Below are 26,538 nucleotides of genomic sequence, written 5' to 3' on the forward strand. Positions count from 1 at the left end.
AGATGCGGTTGAAAGGAAGACTTGGGAACGAGGCAGGGCTTCCTAGCGAACAGCCATACCCATAAATTCTTGCTCTATTGATTAAGCTTAACCTGAACCAGGAGCAGGAGGAGCTCGCTCATGAACAAGCACGGGGGTGAGAATCTGTAAACACATGCATGGGGGGGTGGCAGCTTTACACACGAGAGCAGACACGGGCAACGACACAGCAACAACACTGCAGAATCATTTGCAGCCAAAGTATTTGTGGTTTTGTGTGTGTGAGAGACTGTGTTATGGCTTTTTTTTTCCCAAAATAAACTTTTGGCTGAAATATTCCCGGACAGATGGAAATAACACTGCACTGCAATGTTTTGCCTACCCCTTGTTTCCCATTACTCCTAATTGGCTTCTTCAAAGAGCAGGCAGGGAGAAAGCAAGTAGTTTAACAACAGTGCACATTCAACATAGAAAGTTCAGAGAAGTCATCTGTGTATGTATCTCCAGCATCCACGTGTGAAATAAAATGTTAACAATTTATTAGGACTAAAGTTGTTCTGCTGTCTTGCTATGGAGAGCAAATGCTCATTTCTTTTTTTGTACAGCTTTTTTTTTTTTTTTTTCTTTTTGGTTTTAATTTCAGGGAAAAAACAAGGCAAGCAAGCTAAAACTACCGTGGGGTCAAATGAATCATGCATGGTTAGAAAAATTAATACTAAAACTACTGTTAAAGGGTTCACAGTCTTTGCAATGATTTAGTAGAAAAAAATTCAAAAATTAAATAAAAATAAATTTCTTATTTATGACAAAATAATCAATTTTAGAATAATATTCTGCATGTAACATATTATTTAAGCATGAGGATAGAAGGGGAATAATTTGTTTTCACTTGCTGCAAGATTTCCTTATTCAAGAAAAAACTCAACTATGCAAAAGATCTTGGGAAAATATAACAATTCAACATATTATCAGATACTAGTTTACCCCCTTTTACTAACATTTCTCAGAAAACGTTTATTTTTTTTTATTTTTTTAGTATGTACACTGAGTTTCTTTATAATAGATGAGTAAACAGTTTCAATATAATTAAAATAATCTGAAAAATGATACTAAGCTAATATGTCTTTAGGAGTTTATTCATCTCATAATTTTATTTTAAATTGAAGTAATGAATATTTTCACTTGTTAATCTCCCCATTAAAATGCAGAGTAGATAGTCTATTTTAAAAGAAAATACTCCAATAACTACTTCATTTGTGATAACAAGAATAAACTCATTAATCTTGTAACAAAAAAAGTTAATACCATTTTTAAATTGCTAAAAAAAGTGATGTTAATTCCCTTCCACTTGTACACTATCTTACCATTATTTTATGGCAGTTAAAAACCATTTTGTGACATTTTTCTCAAACTACCAAAATGATAACATTAAGATCTTTTAAAAATTATTAATAAACTGAGTAATGAGCAGCTAGAAACACTCAAATAAATGAATAAATATGTTTTGATTGCTTACTTCTGACAAGTTAAAATTCCTTTCTTGACTCAGATTTTAAAGATTCACAAAGAGCTAGAAGTCAGCCACTGTGGTTTATTTTAGTTGTTTTTATTCGTAAGATTATTATTATCACAATTTTTAATAAGTGGGTACAGGATTACTAGTTGCAAGACCTAGATTCTAAATCTGGCCCTGTGTCGTATGACTGTAGGCCAGTGAATTAGCCTCTCTCAGGACAGGACAGCAAAAACTACTAAATGACAAACGTGGGGAAGGCATTATTCATTTGTCCTTATTATGATGATTATTTTATGATATGTATCCCATCAATGGGGCTTGTTATACAGCTAGATTAGTAGGTTTACTTAATTTACATAAGCCTTAGAGAAGCCTCCCTGCCAGGTTTACAGAGAAAGCTGCTGGTAATAGGCATATGAGCACATTCCTTATTTTAGCAACTTGAAGAAGAGAAAATAATCCAAGGCTAGCTTTCAACATGGGAGTGAAATTAGATGGGTTGGTGGTCTTTTCAACCCAAAAAGTGGGTATTGTTAAAGGACTCATGGGATGTCTAGAAGTACAGAAAGCCGAGGGAAAAACATCCCTAAATCTAGACCGCTGTTGACCATGTGGTGCTAAAGTTAGATCATGTTATTAAAATGAAGACCATTGCCAATATATTTGAGTTAAATATATCTATCCATCTCTGTATCAATATCTACTGATTTCTGGGCAAAAGAATTTATGTTAAACCACCTTCAATACTGGTGCCAGAATTTTGGGACGGGTTATTAAAAAATGGTGTAAACAGAGAGCATTAAAAATTATTTAAGTCAGTAGAAAGTTGTAAGTAAGACTCCTATAGAGATGGGAGAGGAACTGGGTCATCACCTGCTCCAGGTCCATGTAACGACAAAAGGGAAGAGAGAGCTTCACGTGACTGAAGGCTGGTGAGTCCCCGATCCACCCCAAGTGTTGGAGCCAAAAGTCTCCATGGAATTTATAAAAGCTACTGCAGATCATCAGCTCTACTCAGCCTGAATCAGTTTCTTAGAGCATGGGCTGGGATTGTTAACCAGAATAGCACGAGTATGTTATGCTGTGATCTACAGACATGGGGGTGATATTATACTAAATAAATACAGGAGGAAACTGAGTTTATAAAGCCAATGATCCCTTCAAAGTTGTAGGGCCAGAGGCTTCACCTAAAAATGGAGTGAAGAAAGCAGTTTATTTGCATTTAGGTAATACTCTTGCCTTTTCAAATTATAGCATGGGTTGTTTAATCTGGACTGGCAGCTCCTGGTGGGGATCTAGAGTAGATACCAGATTTGGACCTAATGTACTTTAGACACTTCAGGGGGAAAAAAAAAAAAAATATATATATATATATATATATATATATATATATATTTGAATAAAGCATTACCTGAACAATTCCTACCATGGCACTCTGACCCATTCAAAGGTTTAGACTGAAAATGTACAGTAATTATTTCCCTTATGAGCCTGTTGGTTTGAGATTAGCTCCCCCAAAAGGTCAGGAAACTATTGCCCATTCCACTCTTCTAAGGTGTATTAACTTTGTCTATTAGTCAGGAATCTAGCTCTTGAAAATGCAGATTTGTGTGGCTTTTCCTTTCATGACTTCAGAACTTACTTATCATAAATATAACCAAGCACACTGGCACTTTCAAAGATATCTGACAGTCATTAAAACCAAAGGAATATTACCCGGCCAGGGAGGCACAGTGGTTGAGGTCAACCCATGATCCAGGAGATCATGGTTCGATTCCCGGTCAGGATACAGGCGGGGGTTGCGGGCTCGATCCCCAGTCGGGGGTGTGCAGGAGGCAGCCGATCAGTGACTCTCTCATCACTGATGTTTCCCTCTCTCTCTCCCCTTTCCTTCCTCTCTTTGAAATCAATAAAAACATATTTTTTAAAAAAAACAAAGGGCCCGGCCGGGCGTGGCTCAGCGCTTGAGTGTCGACCTAGGATCCAGGTATCGGGGTTCAATTCCTGGTTAGAGCACATGCCCGGGTTGCGGGTTCGATCAATGACTCTCTCATCATTGATGTTTCTATCTCTCTCTCTCCCTCTCCTTTCCTCTCTCTGAAATCAATAAAGATATATATTTAAAAAAACAAACAAACAAAAAAAACCCACAAAGAAATATCAGTGAGCATTCTTTTCTAACTGTAGAGATTTAATTTTGCTGAAGACACAGTTCAGGTTAAGAGCAAATCCAAGTGCCTGGTTCTGCTTCAGAATATTTCTGATACCTGGGAAAAGAACACTTGAGAAATGTCTATATAACATATTAGAGCCGTAAGCTGCGAGGGTCCCCCAATTATGTTTCTGGAATTTCCACATGTAAGGAAATTCCCCATAAATGGGAATAATCAAAATAAAGTCTGGAGTGTCAAGGGTAGGGACAAGCCCTGGCATTTTGATGTGAGCTGATCCTGAAAGTTTGAATTGAGCACAAAGGAGAAATCTGGTCATGACTTAGAACAAGTGGTACATAACCAGTGGTTATTTTCATGAAAGAATTTAGAATTATTTCAGGAAATAAGGCAAATTTCAGGTAAATACTGTATCTAAATCAAAGTTAAGAGCAAAAAGTGGCTAAAGCCAAGCCGAGGATTGATAGTATCAATACTACAAATTGCAAGTTTATTTACACTCCTCATGTGAAGGCTGGTCATTGATTGTTTTCAATAAGATGGTAGTTCATCATTCCAAGTGCTTGGAGAAGAAAGCATTCACTTTGGTCCAGAAACCTGCTTTGAAACTAGGCAGGGGATATTCAATTATAATATTATATGACAGTCTCTCTTTGAAATGAGCCCTAACAATTTTCATAAAAAATTGTTTCTCTCAAACAAATGATTAGTCCTGACCATGAAGTACAAGCAGAACATTAACTAGTGAATCTGATGACTAGCCTTCCCTGTGGCTTATGGGTTTTAGCAATAATTTACTAAACATATGCACTGTGAAAATAAGATTCTCCACTGCGGCACCTACAGGGGTTAGTGTCTGGAACTGCACTTTAACACTCCGGTCATCTCTTAACAGTGGATCAGAGCATATAAACTACTTCAAACATATTGGATTTCAATATTCTAAAAGAAGTTATAATCATCACATAATTCTGAGGTATGAACAGAATATTACTTTTTTTAAATAAAGTTTTTAAAGGTTATTATACAACTCTAACATATTATCAATTTTAAATTTTTTAAATCCAATTAGTTAATAGCAAATAGCTGAGACTAAATAATACATTTGGAAAGTAATAGCTATGAGTCTTTGATCTTACACTGTCTACTTCTGTAGGAAAGTGTTCTTTCATAAATCCAGCTAACTACATCCAGCAGGTTCACAATTTGCATGCTATAACTATTCCTAAAAAATTTCTTGTTACAGATGGAACAAATAGGATATGTATAAACAAACAAACAAATGTTCAAAGTAGTTTTTCTAATGTCACAATCACAAAATAAAAAGAATCTACTGTATGCTTAACACTTTCTAAGACCCTTCAAACAAACAAAAATAAGTATTATGGTAATACCTTTTAACTATGGAATCACTTAAAATTAGCAATATAGAGAACTGAGGTCATTACCTAGATATTCTGAAACAAAATATGTAACTTGAAATCTTAAGTGTCATTTCAAATATTACTTGAGTTCTTTAGATGCTGAATGCCCGGACCAAGTGTGAAGTGTGTGTGCGTGTGTCTGTGTGTACATGCTATGTGTATGTCCTGAATTATCTCTTAAATAGTTGTGACTTGCCAGTCTATGAGTAAATCAACTAAATTTAAAAAATAGGCTAAAAAGTCATGAAAAGCAACCGCTGTATCTAGACAAAGACGGTGAAAGTATATGTAATTCAGCCCATCATGTTCCTGGGGTGACAGAGTCCTGTAATGACATAAAAATCAGAAAGACCTCAATGAACACTAACAAGATTTTCCTCCTGCTGGATTGGAAAAATGCTTGACCTTTTTCTTGTAAATCCTTATGTAAAATGGGAGCCGTGCAAAAGATAGATTTGCAGAAGGGATAGGACTTCAATGGATAGTGACCGGGTGGGGGACTCATATGTGTGTGGGAACATCAGAGGCATCTCAAGTGTGCCCTGGCCAGTGGCAAGGTCGCCCCAGTGTCTCCAGATCGGCCATTTGCCTTGTAGCAACAAGGGTATTACACAAGCACTAAACTTAGGACTGAGAGGCCTAAAGATCTATTAAAAAAGTATAAGAGAACTCTGGATACCATCTCTGGGCACAATAGCCTCTAGGACTACAGCAAAGAAGGTATTTGAGTGATTAAAAAAAAACAAAAAACATATTATTTGTCTAGAATTAAGAACTAAGTGAAGAAAATAACTCAACTGAAGATAACCTGCGGTGTTTATAATGACAAGACAAAACTCCTCAGGAGTAGAGACTGCTAGTTAAGCCACAGAAAGGTTATCATTATAAGAAATAATGATACAAAGGCAAAATTTTAGGTTCCTAAGAAGTGGCATTAGTGTATCACTTGGTACAAAGGTTTTTAAATGTAGGTTTATTGCTACTCTAAGAAAACATTACCCCCAGGAGGACTTCAAAGCTTATTTACTCTGATTTAGTTTAGATTGATGGACATAGGACTGGCTGTAAAATTAGTCCTTTAACAAAAACAACCAAGTTATAATTCACCAAATTTTGTAGGTGGCCGTATTCAAAACAAACATACAAGGATAAAATAAATTCTATTGGTACCAATAACTGGTTAGAAAATAAAAAGAAAAATATAGCATTAAGAAAGTAACTTAAAAAATTACACATATAGAAATGCTTAGGACTAAACTTACAAAGAAATGTCACAGGCCTATAGTAGAAAAATATCAGAAGGGTACTGTAAAAGATCACCCAAATACACAAAAGTTGTATCAAGTTCATGAAGGGGAGAGATAATATTGGAAAGATACCCAGTGCTCTAAAGTCTTTTCATAGGTGGAGTAGCACTCAAATGAAAATCGCCAACACTGGTGCATTTTAATTGACAGGGTGACCCTGCAGTCTGCTTGGAACACTAGCAAACTTAAAGCTGCGGATATTAGAACAAAACAAGGCAGAACGCAAGGCAGAAAGGATTAAGGTGGAATTTGTTTCACTAAATGTTTAAAAATATTATAAAGACACAGTAATTAAAACTCTGACCCAATAAGCAATGGACATTGATGAAAATGAGCAGGAGCTCAGAAACTAAGATCTTTGTCCATATGAAAACTTACTATGCAATAAAATAGGGTCACGGTCAGTAGATGAAGGAAGAATTTTGTTGTTGAAGGGCACTGAGATAATTAGTTGAGCCACTGAGAAAAATATAAAGTTGAAACCGCACCACTCAACATGTATCAAAATAAAATAAAGGTAGGTAAAGTGGTTAAACTGATGTAAAAAATAATGTAAAAATATTATAAATATAACTGAGTATCAATTCATGAAATCAGAAATTTCTTCTAAGTATAAAGGCAATGAGGAAATAAATCTAAAAGGGAAACACAGGTCAAGAACCTAAAAATAGTTCTCTGTAAAAACGTTTAAGTCAAATGAAACTTTGCCACAAATCTGACAAAGGTTCTATCCAAACCATAGGATAACTCAGACAAAAAATGAACAAAACGGTGAACTCAAAAACAAGTGCTTCAATCATTTAAAGAAACGGTTTACAGAAAAAAATACAAACAGCTACTAAATGTGTAAAAAACCTCAACCACACTAGTAATTTTAAAACGGAAAGTAATAATGAAAAAGAAATGCACATATGCATTTGTGAGTTGTGTGCTGTGTGCTGGGCCTTCGGGTGGAGGGTGGCGGGAGGGGCGGAGGGCCACCTCCTGGGCTCTGGGGAAGCACCCTGGGAGCGCCTCTGAAGCGCAACTAGCGGGGCTACTGGGAGCCTTTTAAAATCACTAGCCAGGAACTTGGTCTACGAAAAAACGGAAATGTGGAAAAATTAATGTGGAAAGGTGTTCTTCAGGACATTGTTTCTACTGGCAAACACACACACGAAAGAGGGAAGAAATGAGCAATGTTGGCAAATGAGGAAACAGAGTGGAATAGCCATTAAAAGTGTTTTGGAGGAAGAGTTAATTATATGAGAAAATTCTGATATGATATTTTAAAATAGATACAAACTCCATAAATGCTATGAGACAATTTCATGAAATCGAGCATTCGATTTAAAAAGAGATGAAAGGATAGAGGGAAGGAGGAAGGGGAGGAAGGAAGAGGGGAGGAAGGAAGGAGGAAGGGAAGGAGGGGGAAGGGAGGGGGAGAGAGGGGAAGGGAGAGGGGAGGGAAGGGAGGAGAGAGAAGGAGAGGGAGAGGGGAGGGGAGGGGAAGGGAGGAGAGAGAGGGAGAGGGGGAGGGGGAGGGAGGGGGAGGGAGGGGGAGGGAGGGGGAAGGGGGAGGGGAAGGGAAGGGGAGGGAGGGGAAGGGGGGAGGGGAGAACCATAACAAGGAAAGGCTGTCCGTGTTGAGAACACACCAAACGTTCCTTGAGAGTATCTCTGTGGGCGAGATGTCTTCTTATTTTTCTTTCCCCCCTAGGTCCTTCCATACTTGTGCAAATTCTCCACTGTGACCATATATTATTTTTATAACCAGAAAAACATAGTCATTTTTTAAAAGACTATTAAGGATAGAAAATCCATCATGCTGCATCCCTATCAGTCTAAAAAACAACTGGACCCCAAGAATATGTGCAGACAGGGAGTTAAAAATAATGAGAGTTTGGCTATATTCCCAGGATGCCAAAACATCGGGCCAGCTTAATTAACTCCGAGAGAAACGGCAGTCAATGACTTTTCAATTAGTCACCTCAAGGACTGAGAAGTTCGCTTTTGCATCCTGGAGGCCCATCACTGGGCCGAAATAAAGGCCAAGTCCAGTGAGTGCCATGTCATCGACATTCCCAGAAATGCCTCAAAGGTAACAGAGCTACTTCTTTGGCACCCCCATCCTGACGGGGACGGTGAACTCCTACCCTGGTCCTGGTAAACCTGGGCTCCTTCGGAGAGAAAGTCCTCCCCACGTGTCCTGCACACCCAAAAGGTGATATATGTAGGCTTTCTTCCTGTCCTTAACCAGCAAGCATGAAACAAGGTCAGTGGGATTACCTTATACCTTTCTTATATGATCTAAAAAACCACTCATTTTCCCCAGGGTCAGTCTTCAGGCTGGAAGATATTCCAATCTTACTTTTCCTTCTTTGCCCGCCCCCGCCCCCCCCCCAATGTCTTCAGCCTGCTCATTAACACTTCCATTCAAATGTTGGGGGAAAGAAAATTTGGATGATTTTTGCTGCCCTGCTAACAATCACATTTGCGGAAAGAGGTCAATAAAGATGCTCCAAAAGGGCGTGAGGAATTCAGTTTGCAAAACTAAAAGAGTGGAGGGTGGAGCCTGAATTTAATTAGATACGACACCCCCGACCCCAGCCCCAGCATCCTAAGTTTCTGGCTGTAGTTCCTGGCGCAGCAACTTAACAAAAAGTGGTGGGCTGAGGGGTCTCCTTTATCCATGCTACTCCTTTTCCCTGCGATGGGAATTCATACACAGGAGGTCATTAGAATGCATGGTGGCACAGGTCACACCTGCCAAATGACAGAGCCCGGTCACCTTTAGGTGATATTTCTCCCAGTAAGCAACTTGAGTTGGCAAAGCAAAAAAGTCCTTCAATATGTTAAAGAAACAAACTGCTTCACATAAATGCATGCCTGTCATTAGGATTAAAACATCAGCGATGGTATCTTGACCATTTTATCCATATTTTTACTAGTTACCTGGTTTTGGTACCACTAAGCTATAATCAGAACTGTTACTATCTGTTGTTATTAGGAAGCTATATTTTAGTTTGTCTTCAGCCAAATGACATGTTTTTAACTCTTATAAAGCCCACAATCATGTTAGGCATTTACCAATCTCAGAGAGCATATCCCTACGTTTAAATCTAAACCTATTTTAACTTCTGCCATTTGAACGGAGCGTACACTGAGTTGTTTGCTAGGTGAGGATGCATTTAAGGGTCTAAGAAAGGAGTCCATGAGCCTAGGTCTGCACCTCACCTCCGCTCGGCTGTAGCCTTAGACCTGACGTTGAGAAGGAGGTAATATTAAAACTGGCAATATTGCCCTAAGTTCTCAGTTTTTATATTTCACATTCAGAAGAAATGGCAGTGGGCTAGGCACAGGTCATTTCTTCTGACAAAACGGAAATGGGGAAGAGACTCATAAATGTTTTGGAAGCCTCCTCGGTATGGCATATTGTGACATGTGATCAGTGATCCTCATGCTTTGATATGTTACAGCGGGAACTTTTAGAAATGACTTACTGGGTTGTACATCTGATTGAACAACTGCTCAGCTTGCTACATTGCAAAGGTGGGGAGGCATTGAAGCACAGACAGGGAAAGAAGGAAAGATCCAGAAAAACAGCATTAGCTCAACAAATCCAGTGCATTTGCACAGACGAACTGGTCGTTAAAAAAGAAGAAATTTCAGTTTCTAAACATTCCACAGTGAAAGTGAGAGGCTCTGGGGAAATAGAAATGTTGACTTTGGCTCCTAGAAAAGAATAGCTGGAATAAGAAATTTAAGGTTTGTGTTACTTTCCCTTTCTCAAGTTAAATAACCCATGAAATAAAGAAAGCTGTCCACTTTTGATGATACATGAAGTGCTGGCCTCTAGCAATGAATCAGAAGAAGTACTTTTGGCCAAGCTTGCAATTTATTACCTGAACTTCAAAGATGGTAATAATAAAAGATTAATTAAATCTTATCATTGAATTTATAGCTCTTCTTTTATATTAACACAAGCCTGAATTTTCTATTCAGTCTAACTTTAGAAAAACATAGATCAGCAAACAGCAGGTTAGCAATAGCAAAGTATCAGTAAGCAAGACATTACAGGATTAACAGTAAATGGGAGAAGTAAAAATTTAAGTCAGCAGGAAGAACAAAAGGAATGAAAATACAGTATTATCCATCACTCATTACCAGTTTCTACTGCTAATTCATAATAAAAAATACTATTTTTAGTGACCATCCTACTATGTTCTAAGTGCTTAAGAATCTGCAACGCTCTCCTGTCTGTTGTGTAGAAAGTTAAATGTTTGGGGATTTAAATGTTCTAAACATTATTTTAAATAGCACTATCAAGTTATATTTCCCAAATACTTGTACCATTAACTTGGGGCTCAACAGCAAGGTGCAGAAGGTAAAATACTGTAGGAAATTTTTACTTTGCTTTATGCTAAGACATGTGCATTTGAAGACCCTGAATTTTTTTGTTTCTTCAAATTTAATGAAGTAAATGATAATTTTATTATGATTTTAAAATATCTCTCCTCCAAGATAATATTAATTGGAAATCAACAAAGAGCATAAATCATAACATTTCACATTGCTGTTGCTTCTCAATTGATTTCTAGTCATATAAGGTATATTTACTTCCACATATTGAACACCAAGTATTCTTCTGAAAGACAAATCGATCCATGTATCACTGATCAGTTCTTCTCAATCCCTAGGTGTCTATTTAAGATGAATGAATGCACTAATTTACAAAGCACACGCAGAACTAGTAGCTATGCATTATTTGGTTTGTACCATTTTATCAACCTATCAGTAAAGATTTCCTCACAGGTGAGCATTTGATCACATTGTTTTTAAGAGGTGGGATGGAATGTGTAAGAAGCAGTTCCTTTTCTGCCTATAACCATTTTCCATCACAAAGTATTTAGAAATGTCTTAAATTAACACAGTATAGTAAAGGGTTAAAAGCAACTATGTATGTGGAATGTTTTCCACAAACTTTTATACAATCACTCACCTTACCAATTTCAAGAATTGTTTACAAGACAAAAAACAAATTTAAATCACCATTTGGATTCCATTGTCACTGGCAGACAAGGTTTCTGTTCAGCTAAACACATCTACATTGTGTAGATTTTATGGCAAAAATACCTGGACGCTCACAAATCGTGAGCAAAATTCCATTGGGAATTCATGGTTTATTTATGACATAATAAAACTATTATGTTTTCAGCTTTCATTTAGTAACCCTTTATATTTTATTCACAAGTCACATACCCTTTTATTTAAAGGGAGGCCCAGACACTCCTTAAGCTTTTATAGCTGCTTACTTTTCCATGAGTAAATGATGTGTTTATATGTATATTCACATACTGTTGGCTTATATTTTCAAATATTTCATGTAGATCTCAATTCTTTTTAAGGTGATGGGTACTTGAGGTTTTTACGGAACTATTTATTAGCAGAAATTAAAGACTACTAGAAAAAGTATTTTAAACTTTTGAATTTAGTTGATGCTAGAGAGCCAAAAATAACAAAATAGCATCTGCAGGTGAGGTATGAAAATATTTAAATTATAATTACCTTATTTAATCTCACTGTACTATGCATTCAGGAGATAGTATAAGCAAAGATTATTTATATACTTAGAAATAAGTTATCTTTTCATAAATTAAATAGGTCCTTTACAGCAAGACAAGCATATTTGTTACTTTAATTCTAGTGATGTGGCAGAATATTAAAATGTTGTCAGGAATAATGCTAAAATGTTTACAGAATTTGATTTGTGAATTTCAGTACATGGCGTCTACCTGTGGGTTAAAGGAAACCACACGCTCGAAATGATTTCTCAGCCGAATCATAGCTATGTTGAAAGAAACTAAATTGAATTGCACAGATGTTGATTTATTAAACTAGTCAAGTCATATACATGGAAACCATGAGCATCAATATATGAACCTCTTCCTTCTAATTACTAAAGGATTTCAAATCCCATAGATGGCTTACACTAAAAAGGAGGGTGTCTAGAAAAATAATCTGCAGAAGTAATATAGGGAGCGCCTCATCTCCATAAAGCCTCCTGAGAGTCGACGAAGGGAACCTTCCATGCCCAGGTCTGTTTGAGGCCTCCTTCCTCAGGGCTCAGCACAATACAGCAGGGGTGAGATAACAAAAAGGACCACCAAAGGGAGCCAAGGGCGTCCCCTCTTTCACAGAGTTACCTTAGAGCCTGCTTCGTGATCGCAGAACTGTTTGGTAAATAAAAATCCCATCTCTTGATATGCGTGTGCATGTATAGCCTATTGCAGAACGCATTTACATATGTGTCAAGAATGTATATCTACACCCACTGCATAAATAGCCAAGTCAATCTCCGTTTAAACACCCTCAAATGGGCAATTTAAATTCTTCTATTTATTGTTCAAGATTTCTGCTTAACTAGATATTACCCGAAAAGAGTGAGATGTTGAGTAGATTGGGAAATAGATTTTGCAATATAGAGATTTTCTTGCTGTTTTGTTGCAAAGGGATTTGATCTGTATATTTATCTTTTCTATATTGGTAAGGAGACTTTATGAGTGTGGAATTTCTCACAACAATTTCCTACAATCCCATGGTAAAGTGAACACAGTACAATCATATTTCTGTTATATAGTGCATCCTACAAAGTAGTCTATTAAATTTTAAGATATCCAGAATACTTTATCTGCAGCTATATAATGCTTTCACATCCTTATCATTCATATTGTATATTTTCATAACTTTAGCAAATAAATCCCCATTCCAGTGTGCTCGGAATTATACATAGTCAATTTGCATTGCATGCTTTGTTTCATTGTTTAGATTCTTATCATCTCCTTTGAATAAGTTTATAAGTTGTCAAAGGGAAACGAAATGCTTAAACTCATAGTGTTATGAGTTTTATGTGAACGATGAATGCAGACGCACCGAACAACACAGGGAAGGAGTCAAAGGAATGATGCAGGACTGGGAATGTACCCACAGAAACGCCAGCTCCGAGAAAACACGCCAATGCTGCAGCACCAAGGCCCTGCCTTCCCTTCCAAAGCCCTCCGCATGAAACAGGCTTTCTTAGAAATTAGGGCCGTTCTGGGTCAAACATAAACAGTCATCCCACAGATATTCCGGGGGCTTGTGTATTTAGGGGAACTTCTAGAAATTTTATGTTGTCAGGTAAACTCTGCAAAGTTTCACTAGAAAACCTGATCTATTTCCCCGGCCCCGGGATTCTTGGATTTGTTGCAAATATTTCCATGTATCTCTCTTGATAGTTGAGATTTGCCCAGGGAGTAATGGCTGGCTTTTATATTTTTTTTACCTCCACTACTATTTTCATATATTTTTCAAACTTTTGTGTGTGTGTGTTTGTTTTTTTTTCAGACAGGAAACCTAAGATAATTTTTCAGGTTCACAGACAGATTTGATGCAGACTTTCTTAGGAATAACGTTAAGCGTGTTTAATTAAATCTTTTATCAGCAGACAGCTGAAGATAAGGGGTTGGTTTCTTTTCCTTTCCCATTTTATAAATTCACTACAACATGAACGTGGTTTTTCTTAGGCGTCACTTACCTTTTTTAACTGTGCTTCCAGTTTGCTACATTCTTCTTTCTTTTGCTCGATGGCTATTTCTAGAGACTTTAACTTAGAGTCCCTTTTCAGGCCTGCCGAGGCTAGTGACGACGCGTGCTCCTTGAGGTCGATCAAACTAGACTGGAAGGAAAGGAAGGCGGGTCAGGAAAACAGTGCCACTCGTGCCGGTGACGTCCTCCGCTGAGCGCCGAGCCCACGGCAGGAGTCACATGGTCTTCCCGAGGTGACAATAGCCAGCCAGCCCGGAAATTAAAGCTGGCCAGCTCACAGCCCCGAGCAGGGTCTAATTGCAGCGGAGTCAATGCGACCAAACGGCGTGGTCAGTAAACGCATGTTTCACGTCTCGAGGTCCTGCTAATGATGTAAGTCCCCAGGCGGTCTTTACGTGTCATGGTAAAACAGACACCCTGAACCTCCATTTACATTTATTGCTCTCAGGTCGTGCAGACGCTAAGACAAATATGAAGGAAAATACTGACTTTAATGCTTTCCCACCCTCTTTCTCAGGGAAAATCAAGTATAAAAGAAACACCCTATTAAGCTTTGATAACGTTCCATTTCTTTAGCAGAAAAATGGCCCATGGTTTTTCAAACATCTTCTGTATAATCGAAGATAAAATGATTTAAAATTTTAGAGTAGACGTTCTGTTCCAGTCCTTTGTAAATCCAGATTTAGCAGATATAATGAATCTCCCCAAGTCAGACGCGGGGTCACCTAAATCGTTCCATTCATCATTCCTCATTCACCCGGAAACCAAGGGCTGCCCTGTACAGTCTGAATTCTAAAAACTGAAGAAAAAAATATTTGCCTATATCACAGAACATAATGTTGCTAGCTAGGAGCGCAATGTCCATCGCTAAACATGAAATCATGAGCAACATCTCACTAGGTGACTAAAATGCTCAGGTTTCACCCCAAATCAGACACTGTGCATTTCCTACACATCCATTTGCAGCGCATAGGAAGACATTAAGCACACGGCGCCCTCTCATTAATGGCGTTGCCCAACACTGTACTTCTGGGCTGCTTCCCGGGCACTGAAATAACCCTGTTGATGAAGATACTACAGCACCATCCCCTGGCAAACAGCCCAGCTCCAAATAACCCTCATGGTGCAGATTATTATCACCCCATCTAAATTATACGCTCCCCGCTGACAACAATTATATGTTGTTTCCCTGATAACTTTTAAACTGCTGGCCGTGTTAGCTTTGCGTGTCAACTTGCCTAGACGGTTGTCCTCAGTTATTCAATCAGACACCAATCTGGGTGTTGCTGTGAAGGGCTTTTGTGGATATGACTAACATCTACAGTCAGTTGACTTTAAGTAAAGGATATTCTCCATCATCTGGGTGGGTCTGATCCTATCAGTGGATCTCAGGCCTATGAGCAGAACTGAGGTTTCCCTGCGAAAGAAGGAATTCCACCTGTGGCCTGCAGCGTGAGCCACCATCTGCAGTCCCCAGCCTGCCTTTCCCAATGGCCCGCCCTGTGACTTCTGGACTTGCCTAGCCAGCCCCTTAACTATGTAAGCCAATTCCCTGCAATAAATTTCTTAATATGGTTATATTTCTTAATACAGTTCTGTTTCTCTGGTGCAAGCTTGACTGGCACACCCGGCCCGGTGGCAGGCATATTATTATACAGGAACAATAAATGTTTGCTGAAATGCCTGTCTGAAATCCGTACAGTGTGGGCATTGTTTACAAAATTATTTTCATTTAGCACTCATGCTCTGCCATGTCATCAAGATCTCCTTTCAATGAGGGTTGTGCGTGCATGTGTGTGTGCTTCAAGGTGTAAACCCATGAAGAACACTTGTTATCAGCGAAGAATGCTACAAATGGGTCAAAGCTCTGTGCCTCTGTCACATGTCAACTACAGTAATTGCAGATCCCCGAGTTGGATTATCAGGGAAACAGTAGGAAGAAGACTTACATTCTTTATTTTCATATTGAAACAGTAATCTGTTCTCTAAACACTTAAATTCTAATTTTAGGGAGTATAAATTTTGCTTCTGAGTTTCCTCAAAACTTCTATTACTCGTCCATTTATTCTTCCCATCTTAAATTCCTAATTTAGACTGTACTTTAATGCATATAGAATTATCAAAGCCCATTGGTTGAGGTAACACTTTGCAGCTGGGAAATGGATGGCTCAACAGTGACACAGCCCAGCAGAGTGCAAGAATCTGGGACAGCCCTAAAGGAGATAGGCATTTCCTGCCGAAAAAGATAAGGGTGAAGGGACCAGTTGTAGACAATGGCACATATCTCAGAGTTTTGGAGATTGAATAAAATAATGTGCATTGCTGCTTTTCAAACCTCCTCACCAAAGCGTCCTAAGTGACTAAAGGGTTATAGGTGTCCCTCAGAGTATAGGGCTATAGCCCAAGGCATTCTCTCCATAACCCCCAAGAAGAAATTTCCTTAAAAGTATATTGTTTTAATATAAAAATGTAGGTGAGATCTGTTTTCTGTTTCCATGTTTGCTCTAACATGAAAATATCGTTTTAAATTATTAACCATAATCTGAAAATGATGTCCTAGAAGAGCATTCACGTTGAACCTATGCCTTTGTGTCCAGCCCAGCACCACATCTCTTAACCTGGGGTATTGAGTGATCCAGCTGAGAATCAAAGATGAACGTAAATCACCCAACCCAGAGACAAGCACATAAAAGGACTTCAATAAAGTGGAGCTGTTATTATTACTATTAATGCTTTTGTTGTTATCTCAAACCAAAAATCATGGGACATTGAGAAAAGATAGAATCCTCTAGGCCAGTCAAATGTGATAAGACATCGAGAAGAGTTTCAGGGAGTGACATCATATGCAGTTAGCAGAGAAGATCTGCGTTGAGCATCACCGAGGAAGAGGGTTACGGTAAATATTTTCCTTTGAATTCAGACACCTTAGCAAAAGAAGGGTAACTATGTTCCCCAGGCCTTCACACAGGCCCTCCAACTAAGACTCTGGTCTCTTGGGGCTGCCATGAATATGGGTTCGTTTGTTTCTCCAGACTCACCTCTTTTTCAGTCAGCTCAGCTTGTAAAGCATTGACCTTCTCTTTCAGGTCTTTGTTCTCTTTTCGGAAAGATTCTATTTCTTCTAGTCTTTCCCGATCATCTCTCTCCCGCTGTTCTTTCAAACGCTCAATTATTCTTTCCTGCGAGGCAATTGTCAAAAAAAAAGAAGAGGTGAGAACCCATCGATATATATGCCAAGGCATGCTACAGAAAGAAAGGAGACAGTACATGTAAGAAATCCTCTACAGAATCAATACACAGGATGAAAAATTGGTTTGTGAAGAGAGACGTAACAGATGATCGATACGGCTTTTAGCTTGTCAATAAAAGTTAGCGTCATAGTGTCTCAAGGGATATTCGCGGTCAAGCTCGGAGGCTGTTTTTGGTTCGCGGTGGTGCTTAGAAAACTTCAAGAGCAATTCCAGGAGAGGGAAACTCGGGCGCCAAGACTCTGGACCTGCCGAGGCCTTGTCGAGGCGGCAAAGGAAGCAGAAGCACCCTTGAGGCTCAGCCCTCTTTGCTCGGCTTTCCCACCTCACGTCAAAGAGCTTTCCTTGGTTTCTGAAGAATTCTTCTCTGACGAGAAAGTGGGTGGAAGTGGGGCAGGACTTAGGACTGGCTCACAGTGAGAACTTGAAACAAAGAACAAGCTAATTGTGTAAGTGATTTTCCAATGAGTCTGGAGACGTTTATTTACTTCCAGGTTTTTTCAGTGACTTACTGGCAATCCGCAGAGACTCTGACACTGCTCAAGCTTGAACCAAGTTCCCATCACAGCTTCCCTTTGCCGAGAACTTACTGTGTGTGGCACTGGGACGGGCCCCAGCCCTCATCCAGCCAGTGAGGTCTGAACCACCGCCACTGGGCCCGGGGGAGGTGAGGAAACCCAGGCCCAGAAAGGCCAGCCGACTCATCCAAGGCAACCCAGCTCACAACCAGAAGGCCCAGGCTGTCACCCAGTGCTCTCTTAGTCTTAGCCGAACCCATGAGACCACACTGACATCACCATACGCCTGGAGCCACTCAACGAGATCGGAAGACCTGTCTGCCCATGACTTTCATACTGAAATAAAAATACTACTCTGGTAGAAACATTTCCCAAACTGTGCAACCTTAAGTGATATCAAAATAAGAGCTTTCTTTTTCTTTTAAGGAAAATTCCACTTGGGACAAGTCTGAGTTAGATTTCTAAAATTTGTTTCAAATTACCCAACACATATCTGAACTTCCTTTTCAATAGCATCGTTAAAACATATTAGTGCAGCAATGACGCTTAAATATCCTGATGTTATCTTTTCTGTTCTAATAAGAACATAGTACAAGACAATTCCTGATACATAAGACAACTGTAAAATAGTGTTTAATGCAGAGGGAAGTTGGTTGGAACACTTAGTCTGTGATTTAAGATCCCCCAGGGAAGCAACGGTTCTACCTCAATGACAATAATTTATGTATCTAATGCTTTCAAGGGGGAAAAAAGTACCATTATTGTTTTGCAATTATTTAAAAATACTTTAAAATGAAGTATATTGTTACAACAGTGGGGGTGGAAATAGAACAAATGAGTCATTAATCGCCTGTATTCCTTTCTTCTCAATTCCGGTTTCAGGGCTATTTTACTCTGTCTGTGACACTGGTGAGGGGATGATTATGTGATCTACAGAAGAAGGAAATGGCCTCAGAGCATGGTAAGTCTCTCAAGGGCTTATAACGACTTCAGCAACCGAGCCCTCACTGCCTTTAGCCTACACTTACCACAAAAGCCTCAGAGCTGGTCACCTGGCCACCAGGCCCTCTCCATCTCATCACTTCCACCGCATGGCTGTTGGAGTGACATTTTTAAAGCCCCAAACTGACTGTGTCACCTCACTATTTGGAAACCTTCCCGAGAATCACTCTGGCCCGATCATGTGGCATTTATTCCCACTCAGCATCCTTCACGTGGCTGGCTGCATGCCCATCCTCCCAGGCCAGCCTTTCAAAGGGCAGCGCTCAGATCCAAAGGGCTGGGCAAACTGTCTGGCATACAACAGGCAATTAAAAAGGCTGACGGAAGAAATAAGAAATCAAGTTAGGGATCATCTTGTCTTCAAAGGAAGGGAAATAAAACTAAGTATGTGTGTTAACATCCGGAAGGTGTCCGAGGCGTTTGGAGAGTAGGTTGATTTGCCCTAAGCACTTGTACTATTGACTGGGCATTGATGACAAAAAAAATCAGCAAGCAGTATAACGTTTTTAAGTGTTATTGATGATTCAATCCTCCAAAATATTTCTCCGTCAATCACAAAACTAATTTAACTGTCAGCCGCACAGGGCCAGATGTCAAAAACATGTGTTAAAAAGCCCTAATATGCCATGATCTACTTGATTAACAGCTAACTTGTAGAAATTCCAACAATGTGTTCTTGTTTTAGTCTTATTTGCATTGGCAAGTGTTCCTTGTGCACTCATCTGGCTCTGCGCGGTCTAATCTATTTGTGCTTTATCACTGGGTGGAACTGAACTACAGTGGCCTCCGGCTCCGCTATCTGGCTTTCTCCACTGCTTATCTGCCATGTGGCTACAGCAAGGCTTGGGAGACCAGCTCTATAAACACCAGGGGTTCTGTCTGCTGGGCTTCTGTGTGTCAATCCTAGGACTAAGTCATACTCAATCTTAACTTGTTAAGTGGCATTATTTTTTGCACACTCTGAATATTTGAGTAAGTTCCTGGAAGTTAAAAGGAATCACACACTCCCTGGGATATGATGATCCAAGTGAAATGGTGAGTATGCCTAACAGGTTCTAGTCACTAGCCAAAAGGCAGCAAACAGTTCAATGGTCTTATAACTCCATAATTTTCAATCAATCATTTTCTTTTCTGCACCATGTCTTGTTCCAGAGGATCTACTCAGTTCTATGTGGATAAAATTAGAACTCGTGAGGGAAAGGCCATTAAGGACACGGTGATGTCAAAAGCACAAAGATCAGAAGGTTTGAGAGTCAGTCCTATTCCATCACCTGTGAGCTGGGCAGCCTTAGCATAACACGGGGTAGGGAACAAAGACCCGGCCACAAAGTCCCAACCAAGGGCCCACTTAGAGCCTAAGGGACCTCCCAGAGTGCTAGGTGAGAAGGTAGCTTGTGCCACAGCCGATTAATGATCTGCCCAGGGCTCAGAAAGGGCAAATGGTGTTGCACATGTCCAAAATCTTTATTTCTGGGCAAGTCATTTTACCTCACTGAGCCCTCTGCCAATCTTTAAGATGAAAAAGCATAGATTTTGTGTTTCTCAAAGTGTGGTCTCCTGACCACATGCATCAGAATCACTGGGCATGCTTGTTAAAAACCACAGGTTCCCGGGCCCCACAGCATGGCAACTGAGCCAGAATCACCAGGAAATGGAACCCAGGAAACTATATTTTAAGAACCTCCATAAAGGATAAGATTATCTGGATGCACACAGAAGTTTGATACCCATTGGAATAAATACTTAAATCTAGTATTCTTTGTCCCATGATAGAAGACCTTGCCTTTTCCTACCCAGTGTTTTTGCCTGTGCTCTTCAGATACTCTAGCATTGTGGTTATGGCACCATTTGCAAACTTCCTCTAAATAAATTGCTCTGTTTGCTTTCACTCTTCATTACTGTGAAAGGCAAAAAAGTAGATGCAAATAGGGTTGGCAAGCGAGCAGCTCACAGGTCAAAGCTGGCCCGCAGAGCTATTTTGTTTGGCTTGAGCATCATAATTTTTAAAAATCTGAACTTGAATGTTTTGAGACAGGTCAAGGACTCTCCAGCTCGCCAAGGTCGCCAACAGTCTCTGATGCATCACAGCAAACCCACTTCCCTCCCGCTTGCTCCCTGCCGGGCCCTTTGAGGCACCTGAGCTCTCAGCTCATCTATGGTCCAATTCAGAGTTCATGGGCCTGAGCCTGAGGATCCGCAGACTGAACAATTACGGTCAAGGCAGTTCCAAAGAAGAGTGGAACTCAGAGATCAGCTCGTTGAAACATGCATTTTGAACACAAGGTACTGAGAGATGCCGACCGAGGAAGCCGGCCCACTTAATGCTATTATCAAGTAGTGGAGGCAGCTTGAGGGGCCAGCCTCCACAGACCTCAGCTTCCTTCCCAGTTACCCCCTCGGCCTCAGAGGAAGTGCTGGAGGAAGGGAGTAGTTTCAGATTTGGGAATTCTTTGGGATTTAAACTAGCATAAATCAAACCGTAATAGGGCCGGGGGAAAACAGGATAAGATCCTGCCAAGAATGCACGATATGGAAAATCAGAGGGTGTAGGTTCACTTCTGTAAACTTGGAGAAAGAAAACAAATAGGCTGATATCCTATCACTCAAAAATTGCAAAAAGGATACATAATTACTAATAGTTTTGAACCAACATTCCCTCATTCAGATTTTACAAACAAAATCACTGCAGAGAGCATTGGTAGTAGAATCTTGAAAACTAAAACCAGAAGGATATCTTTCACTGAAAAATCATTCTATTTACTCTTCTTATAAATCTTCAACTAAAATTGTTTATCTTATCATTTAATCCTAAAGTTATAATCTTATAACTTTTAATAGGAACATGAAGACTATCTAACCATAGAATATGACTCTTTTTTTATCTCCTATATTATTTAGCTCCTTTTTTTTTTTAATTTAAAAACACACACACAAATATGGGTATACTTCTTGGGTTTGGAGTCTAGCAGAGATGACCAACTCATTACATAAAAACAGACAAAAGCACATTTAAGATTGCGACGTGAGCTCTGGGAAGTTCACACATTCATGGGAATGTAATGAAGGATTTTACCTAAGAGGCTTCCCTGAGAAGATGACCAGTAAAATAATAACAATAATAGCAACAGCTATAATTTATTTATACCTATTTTTCTAAACAAGAACTGAGGAAGAAACTGAGTCAGTAAAAGGTAAAGTAACTTGTCCGAGGTAGTGAATGTCCCGCCTGGGATCTGAAGCCAGGCAGTGTGACTCCAATGTCCACATTCTTAACTACTGGGCAAGAGAGCTTCTCAGGAAACTGAGCTCTCAGAAGAGGAGGAATTAAGTCTGCAGAGAGCAAAGAACACCCTAGGTTCAGGAATAGCATGTGCAAAGGGCCTGAGGCAGGATGGAGCACGGTACACTTGAGCATCTAGAAGGCCAATGTAGCTAGCACACAGAGAACAAGGGAGGAGAGATGGGGGGAGGCTAGAAAGGAAGGCGAGAAGGAAGACAGAAGGAAGGAGGGGAGGGAGTGGGCAAGAATTAGAGGGAGGAGGGAAGGGGAGGAGGGTGGTAGAGAAAGTGGAGTAAGACGAGCAGAGAGGTGGCTGGTCAGATAAGAGCCAGCTCAGATGAAGGGATGGACCCTATGGGCCGGGTTAAGGGTTTTCCTTTTTATCGCCCTAAGAACAGTGATGAGCGAGCGAAGGTTTTTAAGCAGGGCCAAGGGTGAGGTGCTCGGGTTTGCATTTCCAAACGACACCCTGGGCGTCGGTGTGCCAAGGCTGCTGAAGAGGGCTCGCGCGGGGGTGGGCAGCCCGCGGGCACCGAGGGCGGTGTGAGTGCCTGGAGGAAAGCAGGCCCCTTTAAGTGCATCGGGAGCATCTCCTCCCAGCCACGGTTCCCTACACCCTGGCGCCCGCTCTTCAGTCCACGCTCACCTTCTCCGACAAAGCCTCCTCGAGCGTCGCCAGGGCAGTGTCTGTGTTACTGGAGTCTGTCTGCAGGGACTTCACTCTGTCCTTCAGGTTGGTCAGTTGCTTGTCTTTATCCCTAAGTTGCTCTTGCAAGTTTTCGATCTGAAAGTAAAGATCACCAGATTTAATGCACATGTTATCACATATCCTAGGGCCAAGATCCCTGAAGTGAACTTGTTAAAAAAAAAAAAAAATAGATTTGAGGTTACGGAAGCTGTCAGCGTTAGGAGGTTACATGCTGCCACACAATTCAAACCTGCCTGTAAACGGTACTACAGGTGAGCAGAGCATCTACCTCCACATGCATCAAGCCCTTCGACATGTAAGCACTGCCATTTCCTTCTGTTTCTGTCCCTTTCACCAGCCCTGCAAGTCCCAGGTCCACAGACCTCCCGTGGCGCAGTGAGTCGGGGCCACGCACCCAGGATGTAGTCTCTCGGGGCGCACGGAGCGCCCTCGGGCCACAGCAGAGCCCGTGTCGTCACTCACTCGCTCCTGTGCTCAGTGTGCAACTTTGCGAGACGCCAAATGTTGTCAAGTGGCTGTTTCAAAGTAACCACATGAAAAGCCAAGTAGGTTATCACCAGTAGACTGTTAATGGGAAGAACTTGTGATATAAATCAAATGTAACAAGTACTAAACACTCCATTTGGCAAGTAAGTCATGCGCTGGCAACCCACCAGGCACTTTCATCCCCTATCTGCGGCCTGAAATAAACACGCCGAGTAGCCGATTATAACGCCTGCCCGGGAGCAGCAGCCAGGACCTTCCAGCGGGCACTGCGCACTATCATTCATGTTTTTATTCTCGGCTTTCAAACCCCGTATTTCTTATCTAAGGATTAAAAAAAAAGCTCCACTGTACAAACAATTTATTCGTATTAAGGGTTTTAAAATGACAGGGAAAAATAGCAGTACAACTCTAAGATAAGTCCATTCAAAATATTTGTATTCTGCACCCAGGCTTTCTCAGGAAATCATTCCAGAGGCATGTTTCACAATGTGTGACTCAAACAAATTTTTGGATTACTCGATTCATTTAGCATGAATCTGGGGTGGCACTACAAATAATGACAGGAGTCGCAGCGATAATGAGGAGGAGAGGGTGACCGCCAAGGTGGCAGCAGTAGCAGCATGAAGAGTTCTGAATAGACAGTGACGCTGCTGACCCTCAGGCTGCAGGGTGAGACTTGGCGAATTTTTCCAGAGGCCGTGGGAGAGCAGAGATGAACTTTGTCTCCTTCCTTCCTTCCTTCCTTCCTTCCTTCCTTCCTTCCTTCCTTCCTTCCTTCCTTCCTTCCTTCCTTCCTTCCCTCCTTCCTTCCTTTCTGCCTCTTTCTTCCCTTCCCTTTTTCCCCCCCAGTGTATCTTTTTGATAAGACCTGTTTCCTGCCTTGAGGCACACATTCTGCCTTGGAACTCAGGTTACAGATCAAATAATTGACCTTCTCCCGCATCCAAATGCAGTGAGTTCCTCTCCAGCCAGCACCGTGAGAATCCAGTCCCTCGGTGGAAAACGGGAAAAACACAAGCATCTGCAGCCAAAGCAAAGGCTTCCCCCGCTCCAGACAAGTGTTCATAGTTATTCGAAATTACACAGCACCGTAAGCAAATATATGAGGGAGCAAGAATATGGACGGTTACGCATCAAAATGATGGTTGTTGTATAGAAGAAGCCAACAACCAAGAGGACTGACTTCACACAGGGCATGTTATTGTTGCGAGTACACCCACACCCACAGACACATTTGCATGCGCATCTGTCTGCAAATCCATCCTGGTTCCAAGCAAACCGATTAGACACACCTCGTCCAACCTGGAAGACGGTGACCTGGGCAGGGAAGAGGGGACCTTCTCTCAGGTATCTGTCCTGGAGCAGTGGTAGGCACAGATTTCAAGGGACTTCGGCTCTGGAAATAGAGGCTAAAGAAGTCTGGCTGTGAGCCTGTGTGAGAACTCTGGGGCCTCCCCCAAATTACCAGGAAGACCAAGGAGGTTGAGGGTTAGAGGTCCTATAAGTATGTAGGTAGGAGCTAAGAACTGAAAAAAATGTGGGCTGGTGAGACCCAGGGACATGCAAGTGACATATCTATTATCTCACATCTAAGAACCCAGCAGAGGAGCGATGATATCGCAGGCAGGACTGAGTAACAGATCCGGAATTGGAGACACATTTACAGAGCAAGGGATGCACCGTTTTAAGAAATGCTGCCCAAAGTTGTCCAAGAAAGATTCTTAATAGAGAAACACAAGGTGCAGGACAGCGTGGGAAATAGTGTCTCTCGTGTAAATAAAAAATAAATCTGTAAGTGTGCACAGTTATGTAGCTACTGAAATTAAAACATTTTCTGGGGAAAAACACAAGAAATTTTTACAGTGCTTAACTTTGGGGGAAAAGATCTAAGGTGCAGAAGGTAGAAAGGAGCTTCTGTTTTTCATTTTTGTAAATTTCTGTAGTTTTTCGGCTTCAATTTTCTAACCATGTGGATTTTATTAATAATTTAATGCCAACCCGGATTACATGGTGAGATTATGGGTCATTTTTAGTTTATATTTGTATATAAAAATAATATTATGTACATAAGTAAATAATAAATAATTCTATAAATAAACAAATGCCTACTTAAGACTAAATTGTCCAAGTCGCTAACAATTACAGATCGTTGGTACATTTAACCCATTATGCAAATATTTAAAATCATGTTTGCATACAATTGCCACTAAACGGAAATAGTAGAATGTGAAGGGGGGAAAAAAAGAATGTAAAATAATGTTTGTTAAAAAATGTATTTACATAGAACAAAAATATTTATAAAAGAAACCCACTAAAACATTATTTCTTGGCAATGGTGTGACTAGTGATTTTACTTTTCTTCCTTAAACTTTTCTACATCTGCCAACTTGTTTTCCTTGAACATAACAAGCAGAAGGCTGGGGAACCAGGGTGAGGGAAAAATAGCCCGGAAAGATGCCCAAAGTTTTGATGCAAATGGTAGTGCAGACAATGTTGCCCTGGCTGCTGGATACTGGAAACTGAGCACAAACCCAGCTGTAACTGACCGCTGGGCCCCACCAGGAGCCCTGCAGTCATGCGGCCCCCTAGCCTTGACCTTGCCGTCGCTGCAGCAGAGAGAGTCCCTCACACTCCCAGCATCCCAAGGTCTCTGGGGCAGATGGATGTGAGAGTAGAATGGAGGTAAGGCACCCAGCCCACCTGCAAAGGAACCTGAGAGGCCAAGTGCTGACACTTTCCCCTTGCAGCATGAGAGCTCCTCCAGGAGCTCAGCAGAAAATCAGATTACGGGCAGCCAATAAAGGATACGCACCCACAACACCAATGAAGGGTCCTGGTGTTAGCTCCTGAAGCCACAAACGACACCGCCCTGCCACACTTATTCTAAGCTACCTTTGTGTGAAGTTCTTACAGGGCTATACATCGAAGCTTTGATTCAGACACTTGTCCAAATGTGGTTCATGCAACTCCTTGTTACCCGTCTGTGATAAGAAAACTACAGGCATGGAGAGTGTCTGTGCATCACTGCAACATTCAAGAACATGACTGATGGACTTCTCACCTTGAGCAGTAAATAGACAAGGCCAGAACCACACAGTGATCCATCATACACAGTAGGACCACATATTGTTACACGACGGGTTGGAAATTTTAAAAAAGAAAGAGGTTGCTTGATAAGCACAAATTTATAGACCTGCTAATTTCTCAATGCTTCAGAAATACCTTTCTTATCCTGGCTGGTTTGGCTCAGTGGTTAGAGCATCAGCCCGCGGACTGAAGGGTTCCAGGTTTGATGAAGGGTCTCAGGTTTGATGAAGGGCCCCAGGTATGAT

At 40.7% G+C, this 26,538-nt stretch overlaps 1 protein-coding gene across 1 annotated transcript in view; it reads right to left on the reverse strand.

The window, feature by feature from the left end:
* ERC2 (ELKS/RAB6-interacting/CAST family member 2) overlaps positions 1–26,538 on the reverse strand; it is a 612,577-nt gene that overhangs the window by 253,208 nt on the left and 332,831 nt on the right. The window contains exons 8-10 of the mRNA XM_087825036.1: positions 22,658–22,795; positions 17,002–17,142; positions 13,953–14,093 (exon numbers count right to left, since the gene is read on the reverse strand). Coding sequence (XP_087681162.1) covers positions 13,953–14,093; positions 17,002–17,142; positions 22,658–22,795 — 420 coding nt within the window. The remainder of the gene's footprint in view (positions 1–13,952; positions 14,094–17,001; positions 17,143–22,657; positions 22,796–26,538) is intronic.

Source organism: Miniopterus natalensis, chromosome 15 (assembly GCF_054644295.1).
Source record: "Miniopterus natalensis isolate mMinNat1 chromosome 15, mMinNat1.hap1, whole genome shotgun sequence".
Lineage (NCBI taxonomy): Eukaryota > Metazoa > Chordata > Mammalia > Chiroptera > Miniopteridae > Miniopterus > Miniopterus natalensis.